The sequence below is a fragment of the Semicossyphus pulcher genome, unplaced genomic scaffold (assembly GCF_022749685.1).
Source record: "Semicossyphus pulcher isolate SPU_LCO1_2020_fin unplaced genomic scaffold, fSemPul1.0.p SCAF_9, whole genome shotgun sequence".
NCBI lineage: Eukaryota > Metazoa > Chordata > Actinopteri > Labriformes > Labridae > Semicossyphus > Semicossyphus pulcher.
Genome location: NW_027211770.1, coordinates 26,425,362 through 26,452,527, shown reverse-complemented (window position 1 = coordinate 26,452,527; position 27,166 = coordinate 26,425,362). Strand labels below are relative to the sequence as shown.

Genomic DNA, 27,166 nt, shown 5'->3' with positions numbered 1-27,166 from the left:
GATAATCTCAAAGATTTTCAAAATAAATGTCTGTTAAGTCACTATCTACTGCTGAATGAGGTAACACAATGGTGACTGAGCCTACGGTCCACTGATGAAAGCCTTTGCATTTGCAGAATTACAGACTGGGTGTCTGGTGCGAGTTTTGGGGGAAAAAATCACAAGCGGGCCCAGTTAGTGACGCGTTTTCCATCAGCCAGCAGTGGTTGGTCTGCCAGAGAGGGTAGGCAGAGCTAAGAGACTCCCTAGAGCTTGGGTGACCTTCAACTCTCACTCAAAGAAGGAACATAAAAGATGTCTGATTAAATAAATCTTAAAATAGTAGAAACTACACAAAAAAAATAGAAGCTTCTTTTGACAATGCATTGTAAAACAGTTATTACCAAATTGGTCTAAAACAATTATTTTCATGGCCTGGACTCTGTGACCACTCAGGCTGGAATAGAAACATGTTCAGCCTTTGACGACGCTGTTAAAAATTACAAATCTAATCTGTGCAGCACTGTCAAACCATCAACCACCACATTTCTTTAAGGGTGGTTTTCATCTGATGAAGCAAGAGCTCCTACTTCCTGCTTCCTGCATGCAGTGGTTAGATTGTTCCAGCAGAAGGCGCCTGACAGACCCTCTCAGCTGTACCTGCGAGTCGCCCCACCTGTCCAACCTGCCCTGCACCGACTCAATTACTAAGACACACCTCCGCAGCTGCACCACCACTCCCTGACACAGGCCCCTCCTGCTGCAGCAACAACCTGGATACAGTCAGCATGTCTTGTTCAAACAAGCCAGCTTTCTATTAGCTCAGATAGAGAAGGGTAGTGAAGGGCAGAAAGCTGGTGACTCGTTTTCATGTGACAAAACACGTTTTGCAGCCGTTTTCTCTCCTGAAGCCGGAGGATCTGAGCGGCAGGTGGGTTGTGTTGTGGACCAGTGTCATCTTACGTCCTGCAGGCAATCTGTGAGGGCTGGAGACTCGGCAGTAACCTGTGGGGTGGCAACATTGAATGGACACAATATGGGGTCAGATGAGGCCTACAACTTAGTCTTTAAGGGTGAGTACCTGCTTACCTGATCTCTCATACAGCGTTTGAAATGTGTGCTCCATTGTCCTTCAAATTAAACTTCCTTGTTTATTATTAACTTTTCCATGAACAGGAATATCTGTGTCAACAGTGCATTACAGTATTAGTAATGAACAGCTGAGTGTACCATATAGTTCATAGTAAAACATACAGTAGCTAAGATAACTACGAAGCTACACTTGTGTCTCTGGGTGTTTGCAGTTCAGTCAGTTAATAAGGTAAATAATGTAAGTGTCAAAGCAGCTCAGGTGAGATGCTATATTATAAAACCAGCTCAGCACTTTATGACTGGGTAAGTAAACTAGAAGCATCCATAATACGGGCTATTGTTTAAACCAGGATGTGAACTTTAATTCCTGTTATTTGGGACATTTCGTGCAGATCATTGTGACAAAGAGCATCTGGTTTAAACTGTACATCAGAGCCAAAAGGTAAGGAACCTCACCTCTAAAACACATCCAGTCTGTAAGAGTGATGTCAGTGTGTTCTGCTCTGGAAGTAAACAAGGCGGCTCTTTGATTGTGCTACTCACGCGGTTCATTCTGCACCCAACCTACGTGGCCAAGTAATCATTTTCTTTCATGCAGCTGGTTAAGGAACCAGATGGCTCGTAACAGCTGCACACAGGAGTGTTTTTGAAATGTGATTTGGTTCAGGAACAGACACTTGACATTTGGGTGCAAAAATGCCATGTTGGTAAAAGGCTCTGCAGGAGAATTGTTAGCCAAAGTAAGTGTGTCCAAAACATCAAATGGTATCACTTAAGTTCCTCTGCAAAATGAACTCTGCAGACAATCAAGAAAACTGTTTTCATGTGGTCCAAATTTACCAAATAATAACATCAAACCTGGTTTTCTATCCACCTGTGGAGCCTTGTTGCATGTCATATTCATCTCGCTCACTATCTTTGCATTTCCCATGTATCACCTCACAGTCAACTATAAACTAACGACATACACCATTGGCGTACACTTTCTTGTTGCGGGTCACCGTTTCCAATTCCCACTCGATGTCCTCTTCCACATAAATGCTGAGCAGGGCCTGCACCTCGTCGTCGGACCATCTGTTGTGGGCTTTCTTCGCTGACTCCATCTCAAACACGGTGGTCAACAATCTCAAAGCATGGTCATAACAGCGAGTTTGCGGCTGCAGTCTTTTAAACATGGCGGGTGAAATAAAACACTGCGAGTACTTGACCAATCAGAAATGATCAGCACTGCAGGCCCTGCCCCAAAAGTTCCTGGACATTTGGAAAGTATAATTCCCCCGAGCAGGGACTTTTCAGAGGGTAAATCAATTACCCTGGAACTAAATTTAGACCCTAGTTCCTGCTGTCGAAATGTTCTTCAAAAGGTTCCTAGTTCCTGGGGAAAGTACCTGCTGTGGAAAAGCACCTATATGTGTTGATTTAAAGAACTCCAAATATATGCCTGTTTATCGTCTTGCAGAGAGTGAGTTTCGAATATTGTTACTCTCTTCTCTGCAGAGCATCTACAGTATGATGCTACAGCTAGGGACCAGTTAGCTAGCTAAGCTTAGCATCAATGCTGCAAACAGGGAGAAACATTAAACCTGGCCCTGTTGAAAGATAGCAAATATCGTCTACCAGCTTCTCTCAAGCTCGACATTTAGCTCGTTATTTAATCCATGCAAAGACTAAAATCAGACATGTTATGTCGCCTTCTTGGAAAAGGGTCTGGCTGCAGCCTTGTGGACTACAAGCTTTACTGCTTTACTACAAGCTTTATCACTTTACTAAGTGATAAACGACTTCCCGTCAAAACTTCCTTTTCCGCGTGCTGCATTGTTACAGAAAGAGAAACTGTTTTCTTGTGGTTTACTTGTTATTAACGGGTCTCACCTTTGCCGAAATTTCTAAATCATGATGCAGATTTGTAAGAAATAAAAACTCAAACTTTGTCAGGTCTGTCCTCAAGAGGAGAAGAAAACTTTTAAAATGCTCGTTTGTTGAATGGAGGACGGATCGATCTGATGCATTCGAGGAAGTCGGGAGATCTGAACTGACTTTTAGATCTAGAACAGATTGTTAGCTGTTAGCATGCGGATGTCTGTTTTTAGAGATTAATAAGAAGCTAAATCGTTGTCAGATCACGCTGTTGGGAGCCATTATGGCGGATTATGTTCCACCTGCTTTTGATCTCCTCTCGGACTGTTTTTCTTGCATACGCGGCAGCCTGCTGATACGTGATTGGTCAATATTACTTGGAAAACCAGAACACTTGCCTTCCCGGAAATCCACGTCCCTGCCTACGGATTCTACTGTGGAGACTATTCTACTATGTAGAATCTGTAAATAGAGATTATGCTAAACCTAACCATGTAGTTTTGGACTACCTCAGGGGTGTGTCTTACCTGCCTCCTGAGCTAACTACCTTCTGTACGTACCATACAGACTTGGGAGTGGTATTCATCTCTTTCATCTAAGCCTCATCAAGAAAGCAAATAACAGCATTTGCCAAATTATTGAACTACTCCTTTAAAGGAAAACCTCAGCAGCATTAACAGAGGTAGAATCTCTTCTCCACCTGGTCAATCGTGAATATGTTCACAAACGGATTGTTATCAACAAGGAAACTTATTTGCAGCTGCAGTGCTCCTAAGCTTTTATCTGAATAGTACGAGCAGGTTTCCATTCCTCTCGGTGATTTACTGATAGCTCAGAGAAACTAATCAGTACCATCAAGTTCTGTAGTTTGCTTGGAATGTAAAGCCTGCATACTCTCGACCTTACACATGCTGTACATGGGCACGTTGTAGAAGAACACTGCTGTAGTGGATTTGTTCTAGGCTTTTTCACGTTTTTAAAGGTATTCCCTGTGGATTTTATAATTTTGCTAAATAGTTTTTATACTACATGAGAAGTAATGCACGTTTTAATATGACCACTAAACATAAAGGAGTATGGAACATGTCCGATGGAAACTTTCCTCTGTGATATTCACCGAAGTTGTGTTTGAGTTTCACCAGGATTTCAGGGCTGTCTGCAGTGACATTTGTGTGTGCAGAACGGGAGTTACATTTCCAGTCTTTGAGGTCATTAAAATAAACAAAATGAAACTTTAATCCTCCCTGAAACACATCAAGCAACCCAGCTTCCTCAGAATTAACAAACCAGGACGGAGAGCGTGGAGGCCTCTTGGGCTGCACAGCCATAGAAACCAGAGGTATTGTTTGCATAAGAAGTTATTCAGTTGTGGAGGAGAAGAGAGGCAAAACTAGGAAAACAGGCATTCTCACCTCACCCACAGTGGAAAAAAAAAACCCTCACAGCGAGCCGGCTGCAGAGTGAACAATTCAAGCAAAACTTGTCAAACATTCTCTGCCGGGACTTCAGACTTCAGGTTAACTATTTTGAAAGTTAAGAACAAGGCAGTCATTTGTTTTCACAGTGAGACAGCAGGTGTTCAGGAAAACATGCCAGCTCTTTTTGTTTTGTGTCTGGTAAACTCCAATCAAAGAGCCGAACCACAAGGTTCTTTTAGTACCTGTTCCTGCAGCGAGTGTTTAACCAGCGCCCGATGAATTGTTACGTTCAAATGTACATTCTTACGGAGCATTTTAAGAACCTCGTGTCCATTTTGGCTTCAAGAGGAGGTTCAAAGTTCATTCTTCGTGTTAGGAGAAAATGTTCTTCGTGTTAGGAAAACAATGTTCTGATTCATCAGCAGAAAGAGAATAAAATTTAAACATCTTCTCTTCCATTAATGGGCAAATTCAGTATCCTATTTAAGATCATTGAAATTGGTTAAAGGCTCCTATGTGCTTACTTAAATGTACTTTGTGGTGAGTTTGGTTTGCCAGGTGGAAGAAGAGGTATTTAGGTCTGTTGTCTGACAGATACTCGCTTACAAATAAAAGCCCTTCATTCAAAATCTCATTTAGGTTGAAGTCTGCAAAGTCCCAATTGGAAAATAAACCTACGTAACAAAAGTAACATCTCTTACTAATAGGTCAATTTTACATGTAAGCGGAGTGGAGCTAGTTTTAACAACTTCTATCATTGTATATTTTAAAGATTGCAAATTTTGGTTGTTTTTTTATTGGAAATTAAAGTTAAACACTTCCCAGATATCCAGACAGTGTTGCTTGTGTGACGTCCACCGTTGGCTCCGGTTGTAACTCTTGATTTTCCTCGCTGACGGTCGCTTTCCTTTTTAGACTGTTTGCTTCATCTGAGCGTCGAGTTTGTTTCTTTTTCTTTGGATTTTCACTTATTTTTGAAGTTGTATCTGTAGTCATCCATCTTTTCTTTGTTTGTTCAGCCATGGTAGATTACTGTTTACTCGCAACACTTGCTGAGAACGGAAAAGCAGCCGCTTAGCTCCGCCTACCCTCTCTGGCAGACCAACCACTGCTGGGTGATAGAAAACGTGCCACTTGTGACACCCAGTCTGTGATACTGCAAATGCAAAGGCTTTCATCAGTGGGCCATAGGCTCAGTCACCATTGTGTTACCTCATTTGGTGATAGATAGTGACTTAACAGATATTTATTTACATGAAAATGTTCGACATTATCACTTGAATGTAGTGGTGTAAAAGTACAGATATATAATTTTTATTATTATTGTATACAAAAAATACTGCTCTACTATCAGAGAGGCTGTTATTGAGTCTTATTACACAGCTGTGTTAAAACTTGATTCTGATTGGTTAGTTACAGGATTCCAAGGTCTGCTATTTCTTGATAACAGACCATGAAGAACAAATGTATAATTCAATATATGATAGCCCATATGAATTTGACTGTTTATTTATTTATTTAATTTTTATTTGTATTGGGACAAGTATGAAGCAAGCAAACCGATGCCACACACTACAGCATTTATGGCCTTGGCTGTAATTTGCCATGCCTGAGATGGGCCTTTAAAATACACAATACACATATGGAACTCTAACCAACAATCATCTTAGCAAATGTCATGTTCACATTTTCAGTAATATTGTGTTGTATAAATCTGTGGCCGGTGGGTAGAGCCCTCAAAAGATTCATTATATTCTCAGATGTGCATTAAATATGACGCTAGAGCTAGCAGAGCGTTAGCTTAGCTGATGCAGCTACCAGCACCTCTAATGCTCATAAATGACACACATCATGCTGCGATTAAAAGTGGGAAAAGGAAAATATTTAGCTCTAGCATAGCGTAAACGATGTGAAACAGGTATAGTCTGTTTTATATAAAAATCCTTTAAGGTTAAAACCAATCCACCTACCTCCACCTTTAAAAGCTTAACGCTTCTTGCACTTAACTTTCCTGCAAACCAACAACAGATTTTAGTTTTTACATGTTTTTATTTTTCCCTTGTTGGTAGCTTGATCTTTTATTACACACAGACAGAAACAGGCGAGCTGTTTCCTCATGCTTCCAGTCTTTATGCTAATCCAAGCTAATAGCCTGCTAACTATACTCTTATAATTAAGCACAGCCATGACAGTCACACCAAACTTATCCAACTCTCCGTCAAAAAAGCAGATGAGTGTCTTTAATCACCTCTCATCACACCCTAAATCCACATTTAATGGCTTTAAAGATGTCAAAAGAATAGTGATAATTATCTGGGTGTTCAGAAGCTCACACGCCTCAGCAATAAGCTGTGACTGTGTCTTTTCCAGCTCTGCAGTTATCCCTCTCTTACTGTGTTTCCATAATGTGGTCATACTTTCCCATCTGTGCCAATTAAACCGAGCCTTTCTGCTCTCTGAGTCAGCTGCTAACGACTGAAACCCAAACATTAGTCACTGACATGTGCAGAGGGGGGTGTCTGTGGTATTTCTCGTCCTGTTTACCCAGTGCGTTGGTTCCTCTGACCAAGATAAAAGGAAGTGGCAGCTTGACTCGTTCCACCTGATCTGGAATCACCTCGCTCGCAGAGAGCGCTGCATTTCCTGAAACAAGGGTTCACTTGTGAGGGGGAAGTGTGTCCTCTCAGCCTACAAACGTACGAGAAGTTAATATGAAATTTGTCCTGCAGTTTTATTTAAACAAGTTCCCTAAACATCAATAACCACAGGTGAGACATGACAACGAAAAGGAAACAATTGTCTTTTTAAGGCCTCCACTTCTAATACGACACCACTGCCCCAACTTGGGAAGGTTTGAATCCTGCTCATGCTTTGCTTCCTTCTCTTTTCCTTTTCATTCCTTGATGTTTGAATCACAAAATAAACAAAACAGTCAGTTTATTTTAGAACTGGCATCTCACCAGTGCATGCTGGGATAGCCAACAGCTTCACAAGATCCTTGGTTAGCTCTGTGGTAATCAATAACTTGGTGTATCCTGTTACAGGCCAAACTACATCATTGTTCCCCAGCTTTTCTCAACATTTCTTTTCCGCTCTGCATGCTCGAGTTAAAATGATTCCCATATTTACCATGAGGGTGCGGTGCTGTTTTTAAATTAGGACATCACATCCCTCATGGTGTCATAAGACCCACTCCTAGACAGCTCAGACTGAGGACTTACAGAGCAACAAAGTAAGACACACCTTGACTAAAGGCTCCAATTAAAAGACGCTATAAAGGATAAAGTAGGCGTCACAGGATTGGCCAATATTTAGCTGTTTGTGAATATGAGTTGTGTTTATTTTATTCAAGAAATACTGGGATTAGTTTGGCAACAACCAAACCCAAATAACTCTGATAAATAAGTTTTCTGTTTTTGTGTCCTCTGCAGTGGTTTTAATAGGAGAATCTGGCGTAGGAAAGAGCAATCTGCTTGCCCGCTTCACCAAAAATGAGTTCAACCACGACAGCCGCACAACCATCGGGGTGGAGTTCAGCTCCCGGACGGTGCAGCTCGGAGGCTTCGCCATCAAGGCCCAGATCTGGGACACGGCCGGGCTGGAGCGATACCGAGCCATCACTTCAGCGTGAGTGTCAGGACCCATCACAGCTTTAATAGCCTACACTCATCAGTATATAAATGTGTCACATATAAACACACAATCATTGTATAGAATGCACGTTTTATTTTTTAGCACATCTGTATGTCTGGGTATTAAATCCACACCACTTTCAGCAGGTTAAAGGCATTCCTGTAGTTATTTTATAATTAAACATTCCTTTTTTCATCATCCATTTCTTCCACTTTGTCTTAGTATCATTAAAGAAACTGATATTCTTTATTATTCTACAATGATGTCGAGCTTTATAAACTTTAAAGAGGCCATATCTTTTAAATGGATACTCTCATATTTTCATGGGTTTCACATTTTTGCATAATTCCGTGTTTTTCCAGAATTACATGTTTAAAAAGGTCTCCCCTGAAATGGGCCGTTCAGAGCAGCTGCAGGTTTCTACCTAGAACCTTGCTTTGGCTGAAATCGACCAATCCAAATACTGTCAGCCAATCGTGGCTAAGGTCTGACCTTTGAACAGCCTGTTCGTTTCAGGAGGAAGGAGAGGTTCCGGAAAAAAATAATTAAATTAAAATATGTATACAATTTTTAAAACGAAACAAACTTTACCAACGTGATTCAAAAACACATTAGGAATAATAGGAAATTGATTGCATAGCTAAAATATGTCCACCATGAACGTCAGTGCAAAAGGCCATTACCTTCTTTAGTGTCTGTTTAGGACATACAGGTGAAGCCACAGATAGGAAAGAACTTCAGTGATTATAAAGAAATTACGTGGAAATTTAATTTTTCAATTTGCTGCCAATATTGAGCTGAGAAGATCAATGAAACTCTATACGAAGTGTGATGCTACAGTCAGCAGCCAGTTAGCTTAGCTAAGCATAAAGACCAGGAACAGAGGGAAACTGCTAGCCTGGCATTGTCCAAAGGGGACAGAATCTGCCCACCAGCACCTAAAGCTCACTAATTAATACAGTATTTCTCATTTGTGTAATCCATTTAAAATAGGAAAGTGCACAAATGACAATATGCCTTCACTGTATGTGTACTATTATTAGCAGCTAGCTGGGATTTAGCTTATGACAGAGCCAGGTAGCTTGTTTCCTGCTGTCTCCAGTCTCTGAACGATGCTGAGATTTTTATCTTTTCATCTAAATCTCAACAAGGAAGCAAAAAAGCAAACTTCCCCACATGTAACAGGAGCAGCACAATTTCAAACTGCATAACTGCAGAACAACAGCTCACCTTGTCAGTGGCTTAATGCAACACCAGGTATCTAAGCCCCAAAGTCTCAATTAGTGGAGACGGTGGTTGACAATGCATCCTTCCTTTGTGATTAATAAAAGTGTTTGTTCATAAAGAACATGCCAGTTTTAACTTTCAGGAACAAAGTGGGCCTTTCCCTGAGAGGATGTGAATTAGTTTTTAAGTTACATGTTGTGCTGGCAAATGCACTTCCTTTAAACATGTAGAATTTTAAAGCACACAGGAAGTAAAGACAGTTATTTAAATCAACATTTCATGCTGTTTTTCTTGCTCCATAGTTCTTGAGCAAACCTGTATGACGGCATCTTAAGGTGGTGCTGTTATCAGCCAAAACACACGCAAGGACAGGCAGTGATCCTCAGTTCCCTCCCACATTACCTGAAAAACAACCAGCACTTCTCGTCTCCTGTCAGCTTTCAACTGGCACTCTTGGTTTACAAAAATCCAATTGGTTAGAGCGGAGACTTTGTTTAAACCCTCAGCCCTCACTGGGTCCGCGCTCTATCTGAGGCTGCTCCTGATTCATTCTGTTTTTAATTAAACTTGGAGGATTAGCAGTGTGGAAACTGGTTTTAAAACAATAGAACCATGTCAACTTTATTTTTAAGACACGGAAAAAATCTGAGGACATGCTACACTGCTGGATTAGCTCTTTTCTGACAGCTTGGCTTTTTGGGTAATTACTTGCAGACTTCTTCCAGTATGCAAATTCTCACTCCCATGGAATTTCCCATTTGTGCTATAACAAGCGGCTAAAACCTATTAAAGAGGAATTAATTATGCTACTGGATGAGGGAAGCGGAAATGTAATTGTGCAGGAAGTATTGATTGGTTCTCCACTTCAGACCAATTGTCAGTCATTACATTTTTTCAATTGACAGCAGGAGAAGCTGCTTATTCTCAATGAAGATTGGACAATGCTCAAAGCGGCCATAATCGATATTTTTTCATAAATGACAAATTACAAGATTAAGTGCATTGTGAAAGGGGTCATTCTTTGTGATGAACCCACAGAGACGTATCACCAGACTCTGCAGTTTCCCTCAGCTCCGAATTACTTCATGGCCCACAGCTTAACCGTTAAGGTTTACTGTCACTGCTCTTTTTCACTGCCTGGAGCACCTAAATAATTAAGCAATATCACATGAGAGGGAATAATGTTGTACTTATTATCATCACGACCTTGAGTGCTTTTATACAACAGTTAAACAAGCTGAAAATAGTAGTGAAAAGTAACAATCAACAACGGATTACTTTTTGCTCCAACAACTCAACTAGTTCCACAACTTAACTGAAACTGGACTTTTGTTGCCAAGCAACCCGAACATTCTCCTGCACTCTGTGTCTCCAGGTTACCACAGATCCTCTGTTTTTATTATCTACATTTATCTGTTTGTTTTAATTTGTCATCAACCAGTGAAATAAGAGTCTGCCGAGTGATTCAGAGGTACCAGCTTGATTAATGTAGACACACACGGTCTGCTGTGATGTTCATTAACAGTATTTAAAACACGTGGCTGAGGCGGCGTGATACACAGAGTGAAAAGTCCCAGGAATGTTCTACTTAGCACTCATGGAATGCATCTTATCCAATCAGATTACATGGTCGAAACTAACTGTTGTATAATGGACGATATGCTATCTTATGTAGCCTCCAAGGTAGAGTAAAGTTAGCATCTGGCTTCTGAAAATCAAAATATGAATCTAAATAATTGCTTATGTTGCTCCATGACTTGTAAATATGCTATGGCACTATTTGCTAACAAGTATGCGATATAAGATTAGAAAATGATATGATGTATGAAATGATATGTAGAAGTTGTGTTTACTTTTTTTTCTACTGCTGCCAAGTGGCCACAAGTATCTTTTTAGCTTTTCATTTTACAGTACAGGAAGCACCACACTGGCCTTAAATGTAGCATTCCCACAAGGACTAACTGTGAAGTTGATTTCATCTGAACAGGTATTACAGAGGTGCAGTTGGAGCCCTGCTGGTCTATGACATCACCAAACACCTGACATATGAGAGCGTGGAGCGCTGGCTGAAGGAGCTGTACGAACACGCTGACCCAAACATCGTGGTGATGCTGGTGGGCAACAAGACTGACCTGGAGTCTGAGAGATCTGTGCCCACTGAGGAGGCTCGGGACTTTGCAGGTCAACAAATTTGACCTCTATGTAGAGATTTATTCCTTAGGATTTGTATGTAAAATGTATTATTAGTGTACATGTGTTCACTCAGCAAACTGTGAAATGTACTTCAATACCCAGTCTTTTATTCTTCATATAGTAACTCTAAATTGCTGTCCATGTTTTTTGATTCAAACTGGTGATTAAAGATAAATGACATGATGTTTTTATAGGGACCAAATCTGCTCTCCAGATTCATTTCATTGAGATTCAAGCATGACAATTACAATAATGTGAATTTTATAAACAACATATAAAAAACTAACATGTCATATTTGTGTTTTCTAGAAAAGAATGGGCTTTTGTTCCTTGAGACCTCGGCTTTGGAGTCAACCAATGTGGAGGCAGCATTCAATAATGTCCTAGAAGGTAATTCACTCCAAAAATGTGTAACATTTTTCTGCTTTGTTGTTGCTCAGATCTGTTGTTAAAATATGCAGAGTTAAAAAGAGAAGCATCATCTTTCCACCTGTTGGTTTTCTTTCCCTCCCTGTCTTCCGGTCTCAAGAAATATAAATGATATAAATCAGATACACACCTGAATTTGACCCTGAATTTAACCTCACATAGCCAGACTTCATCTCCTCATCTCATAGAGATTTGGGAAAAGTCTTGCATCCAGAAAAGGGTCAGAGAAATTACCTCTTGTAGTCCCGAGGCGACTTTTTGATTGACTGTTTCTGGAGGACAATTGTCTGTCCAGTTTGGTTTGAAAAGAATTACTTTTGTCTATTTATTTCCAGTGTTCACATTGATCAGCTTTTATGCAGCATGGAAGCGACACTTTTATGCGATAGGGGAACACTGCAGGTTACCATAACTTCAATGCATAATTCATGCTAATTTTCTGCCACAGAGATTCGCAACAAGGGGGGCAGTAAGCAAGTGGGTCGGAGCGCTATCAGTGCTGTGACCTTGAACAGCTCCGGAGCAGAGAACACAGAGGAGAGGAAGCCCTGCTGCAAGAACATCTGATCACCAGGTCCTTTAGGCGAGCAGGAGCCTCAGGCTGGCTGTTCTCCTCCGTCACCCACAAGAGCTCGACGAGTGGACGGCGACATTGGAAACCATGGGGCCAAATATTTACGACCCTGAGCTGGCTCAAGCAATGCCACTTTCAAAAGACTGACTTACAAGTTGTACAAACTGCATGCTGGTGTTGTATTCAAAAGAGAATTATTGTGTTTTAATGAATGTAGTAGGAGACAAACATTAATGTGTTAACAGTCCCTGCTGACTATTGAACATAGGTCAAAAGTACAACACTTAACCGTGTTACTTGTAAGATGTTATATTTATAATCCATGTGGAGAAGTTTAAATGCAAATGACTGTTTAATGTTTGTTTTTTTTAATCAGACTGGTGGCGTATGTACAGAGGACGAGTCTTGTAGGCTTGTACTGAAGTTGATGATCTATGAATGAGTCTAGTTTCATTTCTGAAATAAAGAATTTATGCAGACTGTTGGCCTCGAACGTTTTTTGTGTCTTACAACAATAATTAGTCACATTAGGAAATAATAATATGAATTATGGCTGAATTTAGTTAAGTTATAGTTAAAACCATGTTTCGCCAAAATCTGTTGATTTTTTATTTTTTAAATTTAAGGCAAGTCATTAAGAACAAACTCTTTACAAAGACTGTTGGCAAAATCCAAAGCCTCTTTGATATGGACAAAAAAAATGATGTTTGCTGTTGTCTCTGTGGGTCTCTACCTGTGGGTTTTATTACTTGTTGTTTTATGCTCATGTTTTAATCATGTAGAACTTTGAGAGTTGCTTCAAATGTAAAGTGTGTTATGAATAAAATATATTATTATTATTGTCATTGTCTTTTCAAGAGTTAAAAGACAACAGCACACATCCAAAAAAAAACAATTTAAAATTTCAACAAAACATCTACTGACTATAAGTATTGTACAAATGACGTCCATTGTAACATCAGCAGACACAGTGTAGTATTTAACAGATAACAAAAAATGCATAGGATAATATAAAGGCAGCAAGACAAACTAAGAAAAAAATAGTTCGTCCTTTAGCAGCTATGTATCAATAATAATGTCCTTAATGAGTCCTATAGGGTCACAAAGTTCTTTCAAGTCTGGTTTCTTCTGTCTTCCTTGAGAGATAAATAATCCGGTAAATCGCTGTATCTGTATTGTAAGGCTGCAGTTATACCTGTAGCATTGAGATAATTGTCATACCACTGTTTGCCAGCTGGGCTTTACTGCTACTAACTAACCTGAGTCTTGATATTACCTGTTGAAGCTTGGGACCGCAGACGTCATGCAAGTTAACTACCAGCGGTTTAACCATGAATGACATCGCAGTGGGCCAATCACGTCAACGCTCGTGACAGGTGTCGATCAGCTATTGACCATTGGGAGCTAACAAGGGGCGGGACTAAGAAACTGACGTTACGTCGCAGCCTCGGTAATGGCAAGTGACAGAGGTTGAGGAAGACGAGGCGAAACTTTTTTTGAGCTAGTAGCTGCTGTTGGATTTTTCTAATGCTTGATAACAAGAACAGTCCCAATTTATTTTTCTTTGACATTTATCCGGCGTTTTTGTCGTCTGAGTGAAAACTGACCGTCTTCCGTGTTTGGCTAAAGTCGTAAACGGTTGTCTGACGGTCTCCAAGTAGCTGAATACACCAGAAGTTTGTTCGACTTCGAGTAAATAGGTAGAGTCACCAAAGAAGAGCAGCTATGACGAACAGAGAAGACGAATATGACTATCTTTTTAAAGGTAAGTCGGTTTTCATCTTTTAGCTAGGTGGCTACATTTCGACACCAAACCTAGATACACCTGTGAGCAAGTGTCATTTGATGCCGAGGTGTTGACCCCCGGGTGCCTGACAACAAGGTGTACAAGACGACATTTATCAGACCCAGAGACAAAGGCACCTGCTGTGAGCTGTAACTTTGACTGGTGTTGGTTGAGACTACATGGTGTGCCAGCTTTGTGATTGCAACATGGTTAGGACTTCAATACAGTATAATCTAGGAGCATCTCCGGTGGAGTTATCATCTTGCAGGCCGATGATGCAATCATCTCAGGATGCGGTGTTGATGGTCTTAAACTGGTGGGACGACAAATTCCCATCAGACTATTTTAGAAAATAAACAGAGTTTCGTCCAATAGATTTTTACCTGAGGACTAAGTGTTTTACCGGAAATCACTTGTTAATTGTTTGAATGCAAATGCAGGTCTTGACACCCGGGCAAAACCGTCAACACTTGCTCCATTTATAACATCAAACAGAGTCTAAAATTCAACAGATGTCAGTATGGGCTTACAATGGAAAAAATATATGATGAGCGTCATTTTTATATATCAACAGGCTTGCCTGGTGACAAGATATTTCTGTATTTGTAATATAATCCCACAATGTCTCATCTGGTTTAGAAGATTCTGTAATAAAAGTAAAAGTAAATATTCCAATATGGCTATGAGGTACACACCAGTTCATACTTTTACCTTGTCATGAACAAGGGGAAATGAAGTGCCTATGGTCTGTTCAAATATAGCACACTAAACAGGCATGTGTTGTCGAACTGGAAATACCTGCATGAAGTGTGTGTGTGTGGCCACAGAGAAGCTCTGTCACCAAGCACAGAGAAGATGAGATTTGCTAACTCACTCACTCTCCGATAAAATGAGTTTTGCAAAGTTATCTGAATAATTTGCAGTGATTCAAGGAAGCTGATAAGGCACTGGCTGCCATTCAGTCTTTGTTAAAGCAGTAAAGAGGTAACATTATTGCAACAGCTCTTCTTTGTTTCTACAGTCTCCCTTTGTCCCTATAGCTGACAGCATGAGTCAAGTTTGGTGAGCTGTTAGTGAGTCATGTACACCTTTTCTTACTGATGGAGACACTAGTGCAGGGAGTCACCCTGCTGTCCTGCTCAAGCCATACCTCTTTCTTTAGTAATTTTTGTGATTTGTATGAATCTTCTTTGGTATTTTCTTTAGAAACTTTAAATACAAATCATCACCTTTAATTTTAGTCTCTCTCCAAATGTATTTTTGTTTTACTCAAAGCACATTTAGGCTACTCCAAGTGAGTGGATTCAGTGTTTACTGATTCGTGTTTAATGCTTTGCATGCAATTGATCATTTTAATGTCATAGAATCAGCTTTGATAAAGTACTATTTATCCTACCAAATGCCAACTTAGCCAGAATTATAAATATAAATAAAGAGATTTTATTTAAAATAACTAGAAATAAGGAAATTGGTGATCTTTTATTTCAAGACAGACATACTCAAGTATAATTTATTCTTGATCTATAGGCTAGGCTACAGATACCACTGGGTGCAGGGTTGTTTAATATAATAGAGAGGTGTCAAATCTTTTTAGCTGAAGAATGCAAACCCAACAATAGGTGAGTGAAAGGGTGTGTAATGCAGCCATGATGATACCTGTCTGATGGCGGGGCACCTGAAAACGGTTGCATAATGATTTTTGTCCTCCGCCCAAGATCTTTTGTGTCAGACAAAAACAGGGAATGACAGTGTGGCTGTTTGTGACACGTATCAGAGCAACACTTTGACTTTTGGACTTTATGTACTCCTCATAGGTTTCCCATATGTTCATTATTTCTTAGTTTAAAGCCAGTCATTGATGTGGACAGGTTTCTACTTGTTCTAGTTACACCATAGTAACACTGACAAACATTTGTACACAGTTTTCCTTAAGAATTAGCAGCATTGCTTAAATGCAAGTGGAGACACAGTGGTCGGTTTGTTAATGCAATTTCAACATTCCATCAAGTTCCTATTTCCTAATAGCAGGGTTGTGTGCTGCTGGCAAGATGATTTGGTAGGTTCCCTTTGACAGACTGACTCACCTGACAATTGTGGAAGTAGTTATCTGACTAACACTCTAATACTGGCTGTTTCAGTTCATTTTCAGAGCAGATCTAGTAGAGAGGAGACCGCTTTAAAGCCTCTCTTTTCATCCCCTTTATCACACTATTGTTAGCATTAAAGGAAAAGCTTACTATATAATGTAAATATGTTATTTTACCTGTCTCTATCGCCCATAGTTGCACAGATGTTTAAGTATGTAAGCCAAAACAAAGCTTTTCTTAATGTGAAGTCATTATGAGGGATGTTAGCAGAGATTTGTTTGGTTTTCAAGGCTTTTAATGGTGGCAATTTAAGCAGCCAGGTTCAGATGGCTGTGGTCTTGCACTCAATGGGCTATCAAGTGATGACAACCTAGCCTCTAACCTAGCTGCTACCGCCAGTATTTTAGGACTTCAGGCGTGACCAGCCGAAATCGGGATAAGTCATAAAGAATATCCGGGCCAAGACTTCCTTTTCCATGTGCTGGTCATTGTTTACAGTCTTTAAGTAACTTCAGTCTTAAGAATGTAGTAAGAGTTAAGAGCCAAGATCTATTATGAGATTACGATTGATTTTACATGTGAGACATGTGTCTATAGTCATTAATAAAAAGCAAAATTGTTTGACAATAGCAGATGAGATGCAGGAATTTATTGCAGCCAATGTGTTGTCCCCCTTTTGCTCTGTACAGAGTTTTTTCTCCATTCAACCAAAGCCCACCCAAACACAATTGGTCAATATTAATCCGACCACAAACGTAAAGCTTCCGACAGCAGAAATCTTGTCCCTCGCCATCAGACAGATATCTGTTATGAGAGATAATGATGGCTGAGACAAGACTGAGTGCTCAGAATAAGTCTTTATTTTACTGTGAGTTTTTAGACTACATAGGCTTTAAAACAGTGGGATACCTTACTCATGCAAATTGATTTCAGCACACATGTGGTATTATTATTGTTTTGTCATGGGTGAAAAAACATTTATTCTATTGTAGTCAAATACTGTTATGTTTGAAGTACATTTGACGAGTGAAATAAGAAAGGAATCATTAGTTTCACCTAGATTAATGTGCTCAGTCTGCCTGTATTTCCTGAAAAGAGCAGGTGGTTGTAATATTTTGTATGCTCAGTGGGAGTCCCCTGAGTTTCTGCTCTACCTCGGCTGGGAGCCAAACGTTTGCGTCATTGGCAAGGCAAGGCAAGCTATCTAATAGAATAAGAATCAAATTTCATTAAAAAACCATCCTGTTTAATGTAACTTCTCCATAGTTGAATACACCTAAAATGGAATTGCCTTCGCAGCTGCAGCCATAAAGTACGCTGAGCTGCTCAAACATAATGCTTAGTCTGCTCTCCGTGTGGGTTTTTGTCTCGAAAATGACCGATCTGTCAAAGGAGTTAAACAAAAACAGAAGAAGTCAACAGGTATAATCCACAATACATTGTATAACCACATTGACAATGATTGTTCTTCTTCCTTTGTTTGTAATCCCCTTTTTTCCTTTGCAGTGGTGCTGATAGGAGACTCCGGTGTAGGGAAGAGTAACCTGCTGTCTCGTTTCACTCGGAATGAGTTCAACCTGGAGAGCAAGAGCACCATCGGGGTGGAGTTTGCCACTCGCAGCATCCAGGTAGAAGGCAAGACCGTCAAGGCTCAGATCTGGGACACAGCGGGACAGGAGCGGTACCGCGCTATCACTTCTGCGTGAGTACAGTACATCACTGGAGCCTTTGTGGCAGCATAGACTCACTTCATTCTTCAAATGCATGCTCACCTTATGGAAATAGTGGGCCTGTTTGATCTAAAAGCCCAGCAGACATACAGGTATTCACAAGTCCACATGCACCGTTCAAATCAAGCATGGTCTTGATACATACAGGAATTTACTTTCTCCATCCATAAATTCAATTTAGAATATGTCAGTACAGCCTTATCATTCCTAAAACGAGATATAAAAAGAGAAATCTGAAGTGATTGGGATACGAAATGCACCTTTTTGCCTCTGGGCAGGAAGTGTTTTGTTAATCACAGCTTCCTCGTCATCTCTCAGTCAAGTTCCCATCCAAAAATTTTTAAAATCTTCTCTACAGCAGCCAAGCCTGAGGCAATGGCGTGTTCTGTGTCATACCCCCACAGGTATTCAGGATTGCACCTTTGATGCAAATGAATAACTGCAATCAGTGTGTCTTATGAGCTGAATGTTTTATTACATGTTTCTTAGTTTCTACATTTGTTGTTGATCAGACTTTGTGCTTCAAAGTTAGCTAAGCTCATGTCACACAAGAATCCTGAAATGTCTATGACAATAAAAAAAAGTTCTCTTCTCCTATTTATGTTCTGTCCTTCTTCTCTTGCTGTTGTCCAGGTATTACCGCGGAGCAGTTGGAGCTCTCTTGGTTTACGACATTGCCAAGCACCTGACGTATGAAAACGCTGAGCGCTGGCTGAAGGAGCTGCAGGACCATGCTGACAGCAACATTGTCATCATGCTAGTGGGAAACAAAAGCGATCTACGCCACCTCAGGGCGGTGCCCACAGACGAGGCCAAGGCCTTTGCAGGTATTGTCCCTGTGACCATTGTGTTTTTGTCGTGTGAGCCCATGCAGTATCTAACCCATGTAAGTCTGTAAGGTTCTAAAACTGGGGTACTGGGCTCATCCTGTAGCGTCTTTACTGTAGCGACAGTGAATTTAATTCATGCTCATGTCATCAAGTGGCCTATCAGTTTATTTCGTGTTGGGTTTTTTTTTAAAGGCTTGTGCACTCATTTCCTCTGGCAACGCCCATGTTAGAAAGGTTTACACTGTACGGCATTTTCCATAAATGCGTCCACCTAGCAGCACGCGTCCTTGGCTACATGTAAGAAAGCACAGCACAAGGTCAAAAGGACTTGATTTGAATACATTTAACGTCAATGTATCTCAACCCTCCGAGAATTTCAGGGCTTTTTCCAGAGCAGGTTTATTTCTTGCAATCAGCCTGCAGAACTTCACAATAATTTAAGAATAATTGTTGATCTTTTGACACCCTTATTGTCTCAGAGTATTTGCCCCACACATCTATTCTTAACCTTGAGTTTATCGGCTTGTGTTTGAATCAGTGTTGCACCTGCTTTGACTGGTAAACGACTCCTGAAGGGACTGCCTGTGAGAAAGTCGAACACGAGTCCTGTTGATCCGTATTAGGCTAAAGCAATTCATTTTCTTTGCTAGATAAAAGAGTTTTACCCGTCAGTGCTTTCTGTTGGAGCTGATTTGTTTTTCCATACCACTGACCATATTTAAGATGCTTAATTTACATAAAGACCATGTGAAGGACACGTCCATGCAAAGTGTATTATAATGTCACGAGTGAAGGGTTCCTCTCACAGAACAAAACAGCAACAGTGGACCAATTTGATATTGTACTAAAACCTCTGTGTGACAATTATCTCCTCTTTTATGACACTAATCATTTTATACTAGATTTTAATATTTTCATGCTCTCTGTGATACTTGGGTTAGGAATTAAGATTACCTTGTGATTAACTTGTATATCCATTGATAATGATTTTTTTCAGTTTAAAGGTATAATAAGTAGGATTTTTTTCTTGCATTTTGTCAACAACACATTCAAACTGGGCCCCTCCTCCTGGGCTCTTCGTCACCAGAAGCTCACGCCCACTCCACCGGACACCGACAGCATCACGGTTATCTTTGTGCTAGCATCCTAACCGCCGGTTAGCTTGTCCTACCCGGTTTGAGGCACCTACCTGTCCAACAGAAAGAAGGCCAACTCTGTGTCGGTCTTTCGCCATGTTCGCCGGTCTGACTGGGGCCCAGCTGCTAATTGGAACCACTCCCAAACTCACCTATACGCTGTGAATGGCTCAGAGAACCACAACAGTGTCCCTCCTGAAAACGTCCCGAGCAAAGCAAAACAACAGAATAGATGCAGAGGGAAGGGTCTCACAAGGGTCTGCACACACACTCACCAACACACATGTATAGAGGCCCATAAGTGATGATTTATATTATATTTGTAAAAGTCTATATTTTATTTTACTAGGAAAATTCTTATTAATATACCTTTAATATAGGATATTATAATTTTCTTAAATAATCGCTTTGTGTACAAAACACAAAAAAATGGAAAAATGTTGGTAACAATTTTGAGCAGCCCCAGGTGATGTCATCAAATGTCTGTGTTGTCCAATCAATAGTCTAAAACCAAAAACTATTCAATAAACTATAATGTTAAGTTAAGGAAAAGCTGCAAATGATCATTTAATTAGCTTGATTCATCAAATATTCTGCAGTTTTGCTTTAAAGCTGACTTAAAGGTATACAATTTAACATTTTCACATTAAAATTCTTAAGAAAGACTCAAACTAACTACTTTTATATTTCGTTGAGTTTTGGGCTTACATTATCCCAAATGTATTACAAATGAGAAATTCCAAAATTTAAAAAAATATTGTCTTATCTAAATCAATTTTATATTCAGTGTGAAGTTGCGTTTCATGGTGGTCGTCTGTCTTTGGGGGAACAAAGGAAACATTTGCAGCTAAACTGTTGACTTGATTTTGAACTGCAAAGAGGAGGAAGTGCACATTACCACATTGAATCTACAACATATCAGCCTTTGTACAGTTTCTTTTTTGTTTACCTTGTACAACAATCAACAGAACATATGTGTTAAACTGTTAAATATTATAAAATGAGCAGATTGATTGTCTTTGTCCATATATGTAATGCAGGAGTATAACCTCTTTAATAGGAGTGTATATGAACCACTGAATCATACTGTTGCTCACAATGGTTTGTGTATATCAGAATGTAACCCACATATATTCTTTTGTGTATTTGTGAGAAACATGGTTGCATTTTCTCAGATTTTAAGATTACATTACAGGTCTGTCTGCTTTCACACAACGGATTAAACTCTATAATTACAAAGCAATGTAATACATTGAGCAAACAAACAGGAAGTGGTTGAAATGACAACATTTGTGGGGAGAAACCTAATGAGTGCATCACCTCTGCAGTATACAGGTGCCTCACCGCCTCGGCTCAGTGTAGGCAGTTTTACAGTTAAAAACAATGCAGGCGTGTAACATGTTGTGTCATTTTGTTCATGTGATTTACAGAGAAGCATGGCTTGTCTTTCCTGGAGACATCAGCGCTAGACTCATGTAATGTGGAGCTGGCTTTCCAGACCATTCTCACAGGTGAGCTTCCCATTTGTGTCTTGCCATTTTTTTTACTGTTTATCAAATCATAGAATGAAAGTGTATTTGATCCTGAAGGGGACTGATGTCTGAAGCTACTAAGCATCTAATAACACTGTTTTATTTATATTGTATATTGATTTGTCTGAAAGTGTTACATTTTCAGTCAGACTTTGATGGTTTACGTAACAACACATTTCATCTACCACTAGATGGCAGCAATATCCATATTATAAGATCTCCATGCCCATCACTTTTATGCAGTCTTTGGCTAGAAAACCAACTGAATGTGTGTTTTTTTCAAAGGTCCAAAATATAGGTAATGGGTACAGTGAAAGACCACACAGCCAGCCAGTGAGTCTTGGTGCGACTGTGAAAAGACTAAGAAATGGTTTTTATTTATAGGGACAAATACGCTTTGACCCACTAAACCAGATGCAGCTGTTCAGGAAATAAATTGTTATAGTGGTTCACAGATATTTCTTCTCTAGAAAATCTCGATGAACTGTTTCCCTTTAAGGCATAAAACCATGCTAACAAGGGTATCTGATGTTGGAGATTTGGTAACATGGAGAAAATAGCAATTGTTGTGGCAGAGTCAACCCCTGGAGTGCTTAAAGGGACAATCCAACAGCGAGTGGTGCTTCCACTTCAATTGCTCCAGGGGCTATCAGTCTGCGAGTATGTGCCACTCGCTGTTTGTTTTCTGCCTATTCTCTATGTTGAATACCCAGACGCCTCTGCTTGAGCCGTTTGAGCCATCCTGGCCAAACCACAGCTTTGTCAGTAATTTCTAATACATAAAAACTTCAAACCAACAAGCCCCATTGAGCTAACGATGGTAATTAGCTCATTAAGAGAGCAGAATAAAGGAAGCTCACAGTACATTAGCAGGCTGGCTTTAGATCCAGTGAAGCAGGGAAGATGTCATGTGTGTAGATATTATCATCAGACAGATTGTAGGTCAGAGAGGGTCATCCTGATTATTGTCTATATGGGCTCAGCAGCTGGTGCTGTGTGGAGTCCTCAGTAATGAGTCATAGTTTTACCACCTGACGTGTCACGTCACAGTCAGCCAGGAGTCTTGTTTTGCTTCAAACCTTCTTGCTTAATAGGCAGTTTTTATTTCAGGACTGTTTTGTTCCACATCTGGCTGTAGTTTAGAGTTAAAGCGGCAGTATGCACCAGTAAACTCGAGGGGTGTTTGTACTCGTCCTGCTCCTTCTTCTCTCAACTTGATGAACTCACCACCTCAATGGTATTGAAGTGTTGAAGTAGGAAATGACGACGATGAAAGGAACAAAAAAAATCAGTTCTTGTGCGCCAAAGACTTTTTGGATTCCGTGCTTGCTGCCAGCTTGAGTGTAGGGTCACAGAAGCAACACCTACAATGGTTTTCCCAATGAAACGTAAAGTGTATTTCATATTGTAGCATTGGGGAATGCTTAAAATGAGACTTGGTACTGGCACATGACATACCGATGCCAGTTTAGGATGGAAAGAATCCTTCACTGCTGCCAGGAGTCTGGATAGAACAGTTGTTGTTCAGTGTTGCCATGCTGTTTGTCCTTATCACAATATGTCCCACTGTTGGCTGTATTTAGAGGCATCTACACATAACTCATTCCCTTTCACCCTTCTCTCCATCACAGCCATCTACAACATCGTGTCACAGAGGCAGATGTCAGGGCGAAGCGACTCAGACTTCTCACCAGCCTCCAACGTAGTGCCCATCACAGTTGAGCCCACCCAAAACTCAGCCAGTAAGGGCGTCTGCTGCCAGAACAACTGAGACCTTACCACTGACCTCCTCCTTCACCTCCAGGCTATATTGGAGAAACAGCCAGATAGGCAAACTGAGACAGACAGATGGACAGGGAAAAGGAGAGACAGGTAGAGAGAACCGTTTTACACAAGGACACTTGTACATGGAATGATTTGTCTGAATAAGGGGACCATTGAAGGAGGGATAGTAAGAAAGTTTAGATACACAGACCGGGAGGGTTGCAGTGAGGTGAGATACACTGTATGCTGTGCATTCGGCTTTGAAAGAGGTACATGATCACAACTGATTCACAATCTAATGAAAAATTTAACACATTATTAGGTCCCCTTTGTATCTCATCACGATTTCTGTCTTTGCAAACTGCCTCCCTTTCAAAGCTGCACTTTACAAGCCAGTAAATGCTTTCTTTCAGTTTCTCACTACCCGGATATTGGGCAATAAAAAAAATCGACATCCAAAAGTCTGAACTGCAACCCTTCTGTCACCACAATCATTCCCATTTTCCAGCGATGTATAATATTTAAAAAATAATGTCCCTCACCATATTTATTGAACACTAGATTAAGGTCATGTTTGGCCAAAGGGTTTGCAGTTTAACACTAGTTGCTTTAGATTTTCCGCTCTGATCGCTTCGCAGCAAAGGGAGCTCTCATGCTTTTTGAGGCTTTTGACCACAATCGTATCTGCAGAACATTATAAGGGCAACTACGCCTCTCTAATGGGGAAGCAAGGGGCTTATAGTCATTTTTCCTAAATGCACATGCTGGAATTTGGTCAAAGTTGGTTGGTTCAAGTTGTGTTCCACCAGACCACTCAGAGCAATAACATCCCTCTCTAACAGTGACATGTAATTTCTTTCTGATTGCTTTTGATCTTTGTTTGGAAGGCTTCCCCGCTCTCTGCACACTTTGTTCTCTACAGATGAGTCATGCTCTTGCAAGCTTTGCACAGCATTAACTCCAACTCTCAACTTTTATAGCAGATAGCTGCATCACCAGTGGATGGGTTAACTGCCTCACATGCTGGTGGCATAAAGGATTTTGCTCAGCTGATGACTCTTTCACTTCTGCCCCAAACCTCTGGGTGTAGCGGGAGAGGTTAAGAAATGGTTTTAAATGCATGGACAACCTTATGCTGCTGCTGCCTGCTAGCTGGGATAGATGGATGGATGGGTGGATAATGTTTCAGGGGATGAGGTAGTGAGGGCACTCAGCCCTGCCCTGCTCCTGTGGTCTCTGATGATGTACCCGAGATGGCTTGTTTTACTGTAAGTGAAATCCTCCACTGCTGCCTGCTCAACTACTCCTTTCTGTCTCTCTCTCTCTCTACGCTGTATGTAACTGGAACAGGACTCTGCCTTCTGGGATCTCCCTGAGGTCTGCCCTCGCTCTCACTTGTCTTTATTTCCTGTGGAGAGGGCGGGGGGTTGTATTAAGGAGCCAGGATTGGGTTTGTTAGTTTCTAATAGTTTAATAGATGAGGAAAAGGAGAGAGTTTGGTAGTGCTAGGAGGGGCTTAATTAAATCCAAAGGTTATGCACACAGACGGTGTTTATCCTGCTGATGTGGTTCCACATCAACACTGACTTCTGTCGACTTCACAGGTCTTAAACTGGGTGGTGTAGGTTAGGGCTTTTTAACATTTATTCTAATATATGTATATTTGGACTGCATATGTATAAATAAATCTCCTTTGTTATAGCCTGCCTCTTCTCATGTCTCTTTTAAGATGCTTGTCGAATGTTTGGAAGAAGGCGTTTGGGTAATCTGAGAGTATTTACACAGTTATTTATAATCATTGAATGTCCACTTTAATTTAATAACAAGATATTTGCTGTGAAAGGATTGCTCCCATTACTGGGATTAAAATAAGAATCATCATCATATCATCATCAAAGGATCAATTAGCCATAAAAAACAAAAAATCCCCCTTCAAATAAAAAACACAATTTGTTTCAATTGGAGATCATTTCATTTTTGTTTTATTAGAAACATTTACAATACATCTTGAATCTTGGAAAAATAACAAAGAACCAGAACTAACATGGCGCAGATACAATAATAATAATAAAAATGTCTCCAAAAAATGTAATTCACAAAAAAACATTTGCTATAACAAATAAACCTGCAATATCACATGCCTCGTAAGGGCACGGCATACTGTAACAGAGTTCAAAGACTTCTTTTTTTTCCATCCATCAAAGTTGACGGTCAGCCACAGAGGGCCACAATGGCAACCCTCTTTCACTGTTCACAGAGAAACCAGAAACTATTGCCAGGTGATGCTGGCCCAAAAACTAATGCACTACGACCACTATTAGACCGGTATGAAACACCTCTACTGTGCTGGAAAAATTGGAAACGCTACCAAAGACAAACTGTCAGACTGTTTTGGCCTCTTTGGAAAAGGGTTGCGAGTTTCACCAGCGAATGCCACTTCAGTCCCCATCCTTTACATGCAGCAGAAAATGTGCCATTGTAGTGCTTTTGTCAAGTTTTCTTTATCTGTATCTACTCTACACAAACTAAGAACTTCAAGTTAATTCATATGAGGTGCAAACAGTCTTTCATCACCGACAGGTAACTGAGAATACAAAATCAGACTTTGTTGTGGGGACTGAAATGGTCTCTTTGCCTGGCTCCAAACTCATGTCAACTTTTACACTTTCCAAAGAGACTCCAACTATGAAAATCTACAGAGGAGAAACAGCCCAGGTGTACTGCTGTTAAAAGTTAACACACAGGGCCTGTGCCGTTCCTCCTGTCTAAGTGACCATACAACATACATGCAAACTAGTACGGTAATGAATCTGTTGTGTGTATATGTGTGCATCTAGTTACATAGATCTACTACACAGTGCGCTGTTGTCCTCTCCTAGATGCCTCCGCTCCATTTGCACACTTCACCTAATTAACACATTAGGGAAAGTCTCTCATAAAGGCTGCCTTTAGGCTGATTATGCTCTGTCGCTAGTGATCACAAACTGTCTGAGTAGTAGATGTAGAAAATGTATGAATGAAAGTGTGTACAAGTTCTGTGTGGCCCTATTGGCGAGCGGGTCACAGCTGCCTCATTCATTCCAAGCATTGCAGTCGTAACATGTTTTATAGGATTGATAAGTAAAAGCGAGTTTAGATTACAGAGGAAATGAGTTATGTGTTTCAGTCAGTAACATGGGGTTAGTTGAAGGGGGGGAAAGGGGTAACAGCAAGCAGCACTAAACAAAGAATGCTGATGCAGGAAAAATATATAATTGAGGCACAAAATTGATGCTCTGTGACTAAAATATCTCCAAATTCTAAAAAATATTATATTATTTTCTGTAATTATTCCATTGTGACTGCACTGATGTTGAATTAGTGCATGCCTGAAGTTAAAATTTAAGCTATGGGGAGCTCTCGTTCCATGAACTTCGTTTACTATAAAGAACGTGGAAAAGGCGAGCGCCCATAACCTTCATAAATAAAACTTCTAAACTTCTTTTCTCATTTTACTTATTAGTAGAAACTGACTTCCCTGTGTTTAGAAATATATTAACTTCTTGTAATTTTAATTAAAAAACAAAATGTCTTGAGGTTACTCATAAATATGTTGCTTCATTTTTTTTACTTTTCATAAATAACATCCAGATACTGACTTTTTTTTCCTCTGCTTTCTATGAAATAATAACCCATGTTAGCAAAATAGATTTGAGAAATTGTAATATGTTTTTTTTATTCTTTTTAAGTTACTTTCTATAAATGTATGTGGAAGAACTCAAATATAGTCTACGTTGAAAACCTGTCGCAAATTCTTTCTAAAAAAAACAACAAACAAAAACTTAAAGCTCACTTGTAAATTGACAAAACAATAAGCAAAAGGAGTGCATCGAGTCGAGTGGTCTTTTTTTTACATTCAA

At 40.1% G+C, this 27,166-nt stretch overlaps 2 protein-coding genes across 2 annotated transcripts; both read left to right on the top strand.

The window, feature by feature from the left end:
- The first annotated feature begins 771 nt into the window (after positions 1-771).
- LOC138583673 (ras-related protein Rab-25-like) lies at positions 772-12,882 on the top strand. The gene is made up of 5 exons (XM_069655626.1): positions 772-1,052; positions 7,778-7,973; positions 11,194-11,387; positions 11,709-11,789; positions 12,277-12,882. Exons 1-5 carry the CDS (start codon positions 1,016-1,018, stop codon positions 12,393-12,395), a joined length of 627 nt encoding a protein of 208 aa, XP_069511727.1. The 5' UTR covers positions 772-1,015; the 3' UTR covers positions 12,396-12,882.
- Positions 12,883-13,858: 976 nt separating this feature from the next.
- On the top strand, positions 13,859-25,126 carry rab11al (RAB11a, member RAS oncogene family, like). Its single transcript, XM_069655586.1, has 5 exons — positions 13,859-14,167; positions 17,782-17,977; positions 18,639-18,832; positions 21,402-21,482; positions 23,135-25,126. The coding sequence occupies exons 1-5, from the start codon at positions 14,128-14,130 to the stop codon at positions 23,272-23,274; spliced, it is 651 nt and encodes a 216-aa protein (XP_069511687.1). The 5' UTR covers positions 13,859-14,127; the 3' UTR covers positions 23,275-25,126.
- Positions 25,127-27,166: the final 2,040 nt, after the last annotated feature.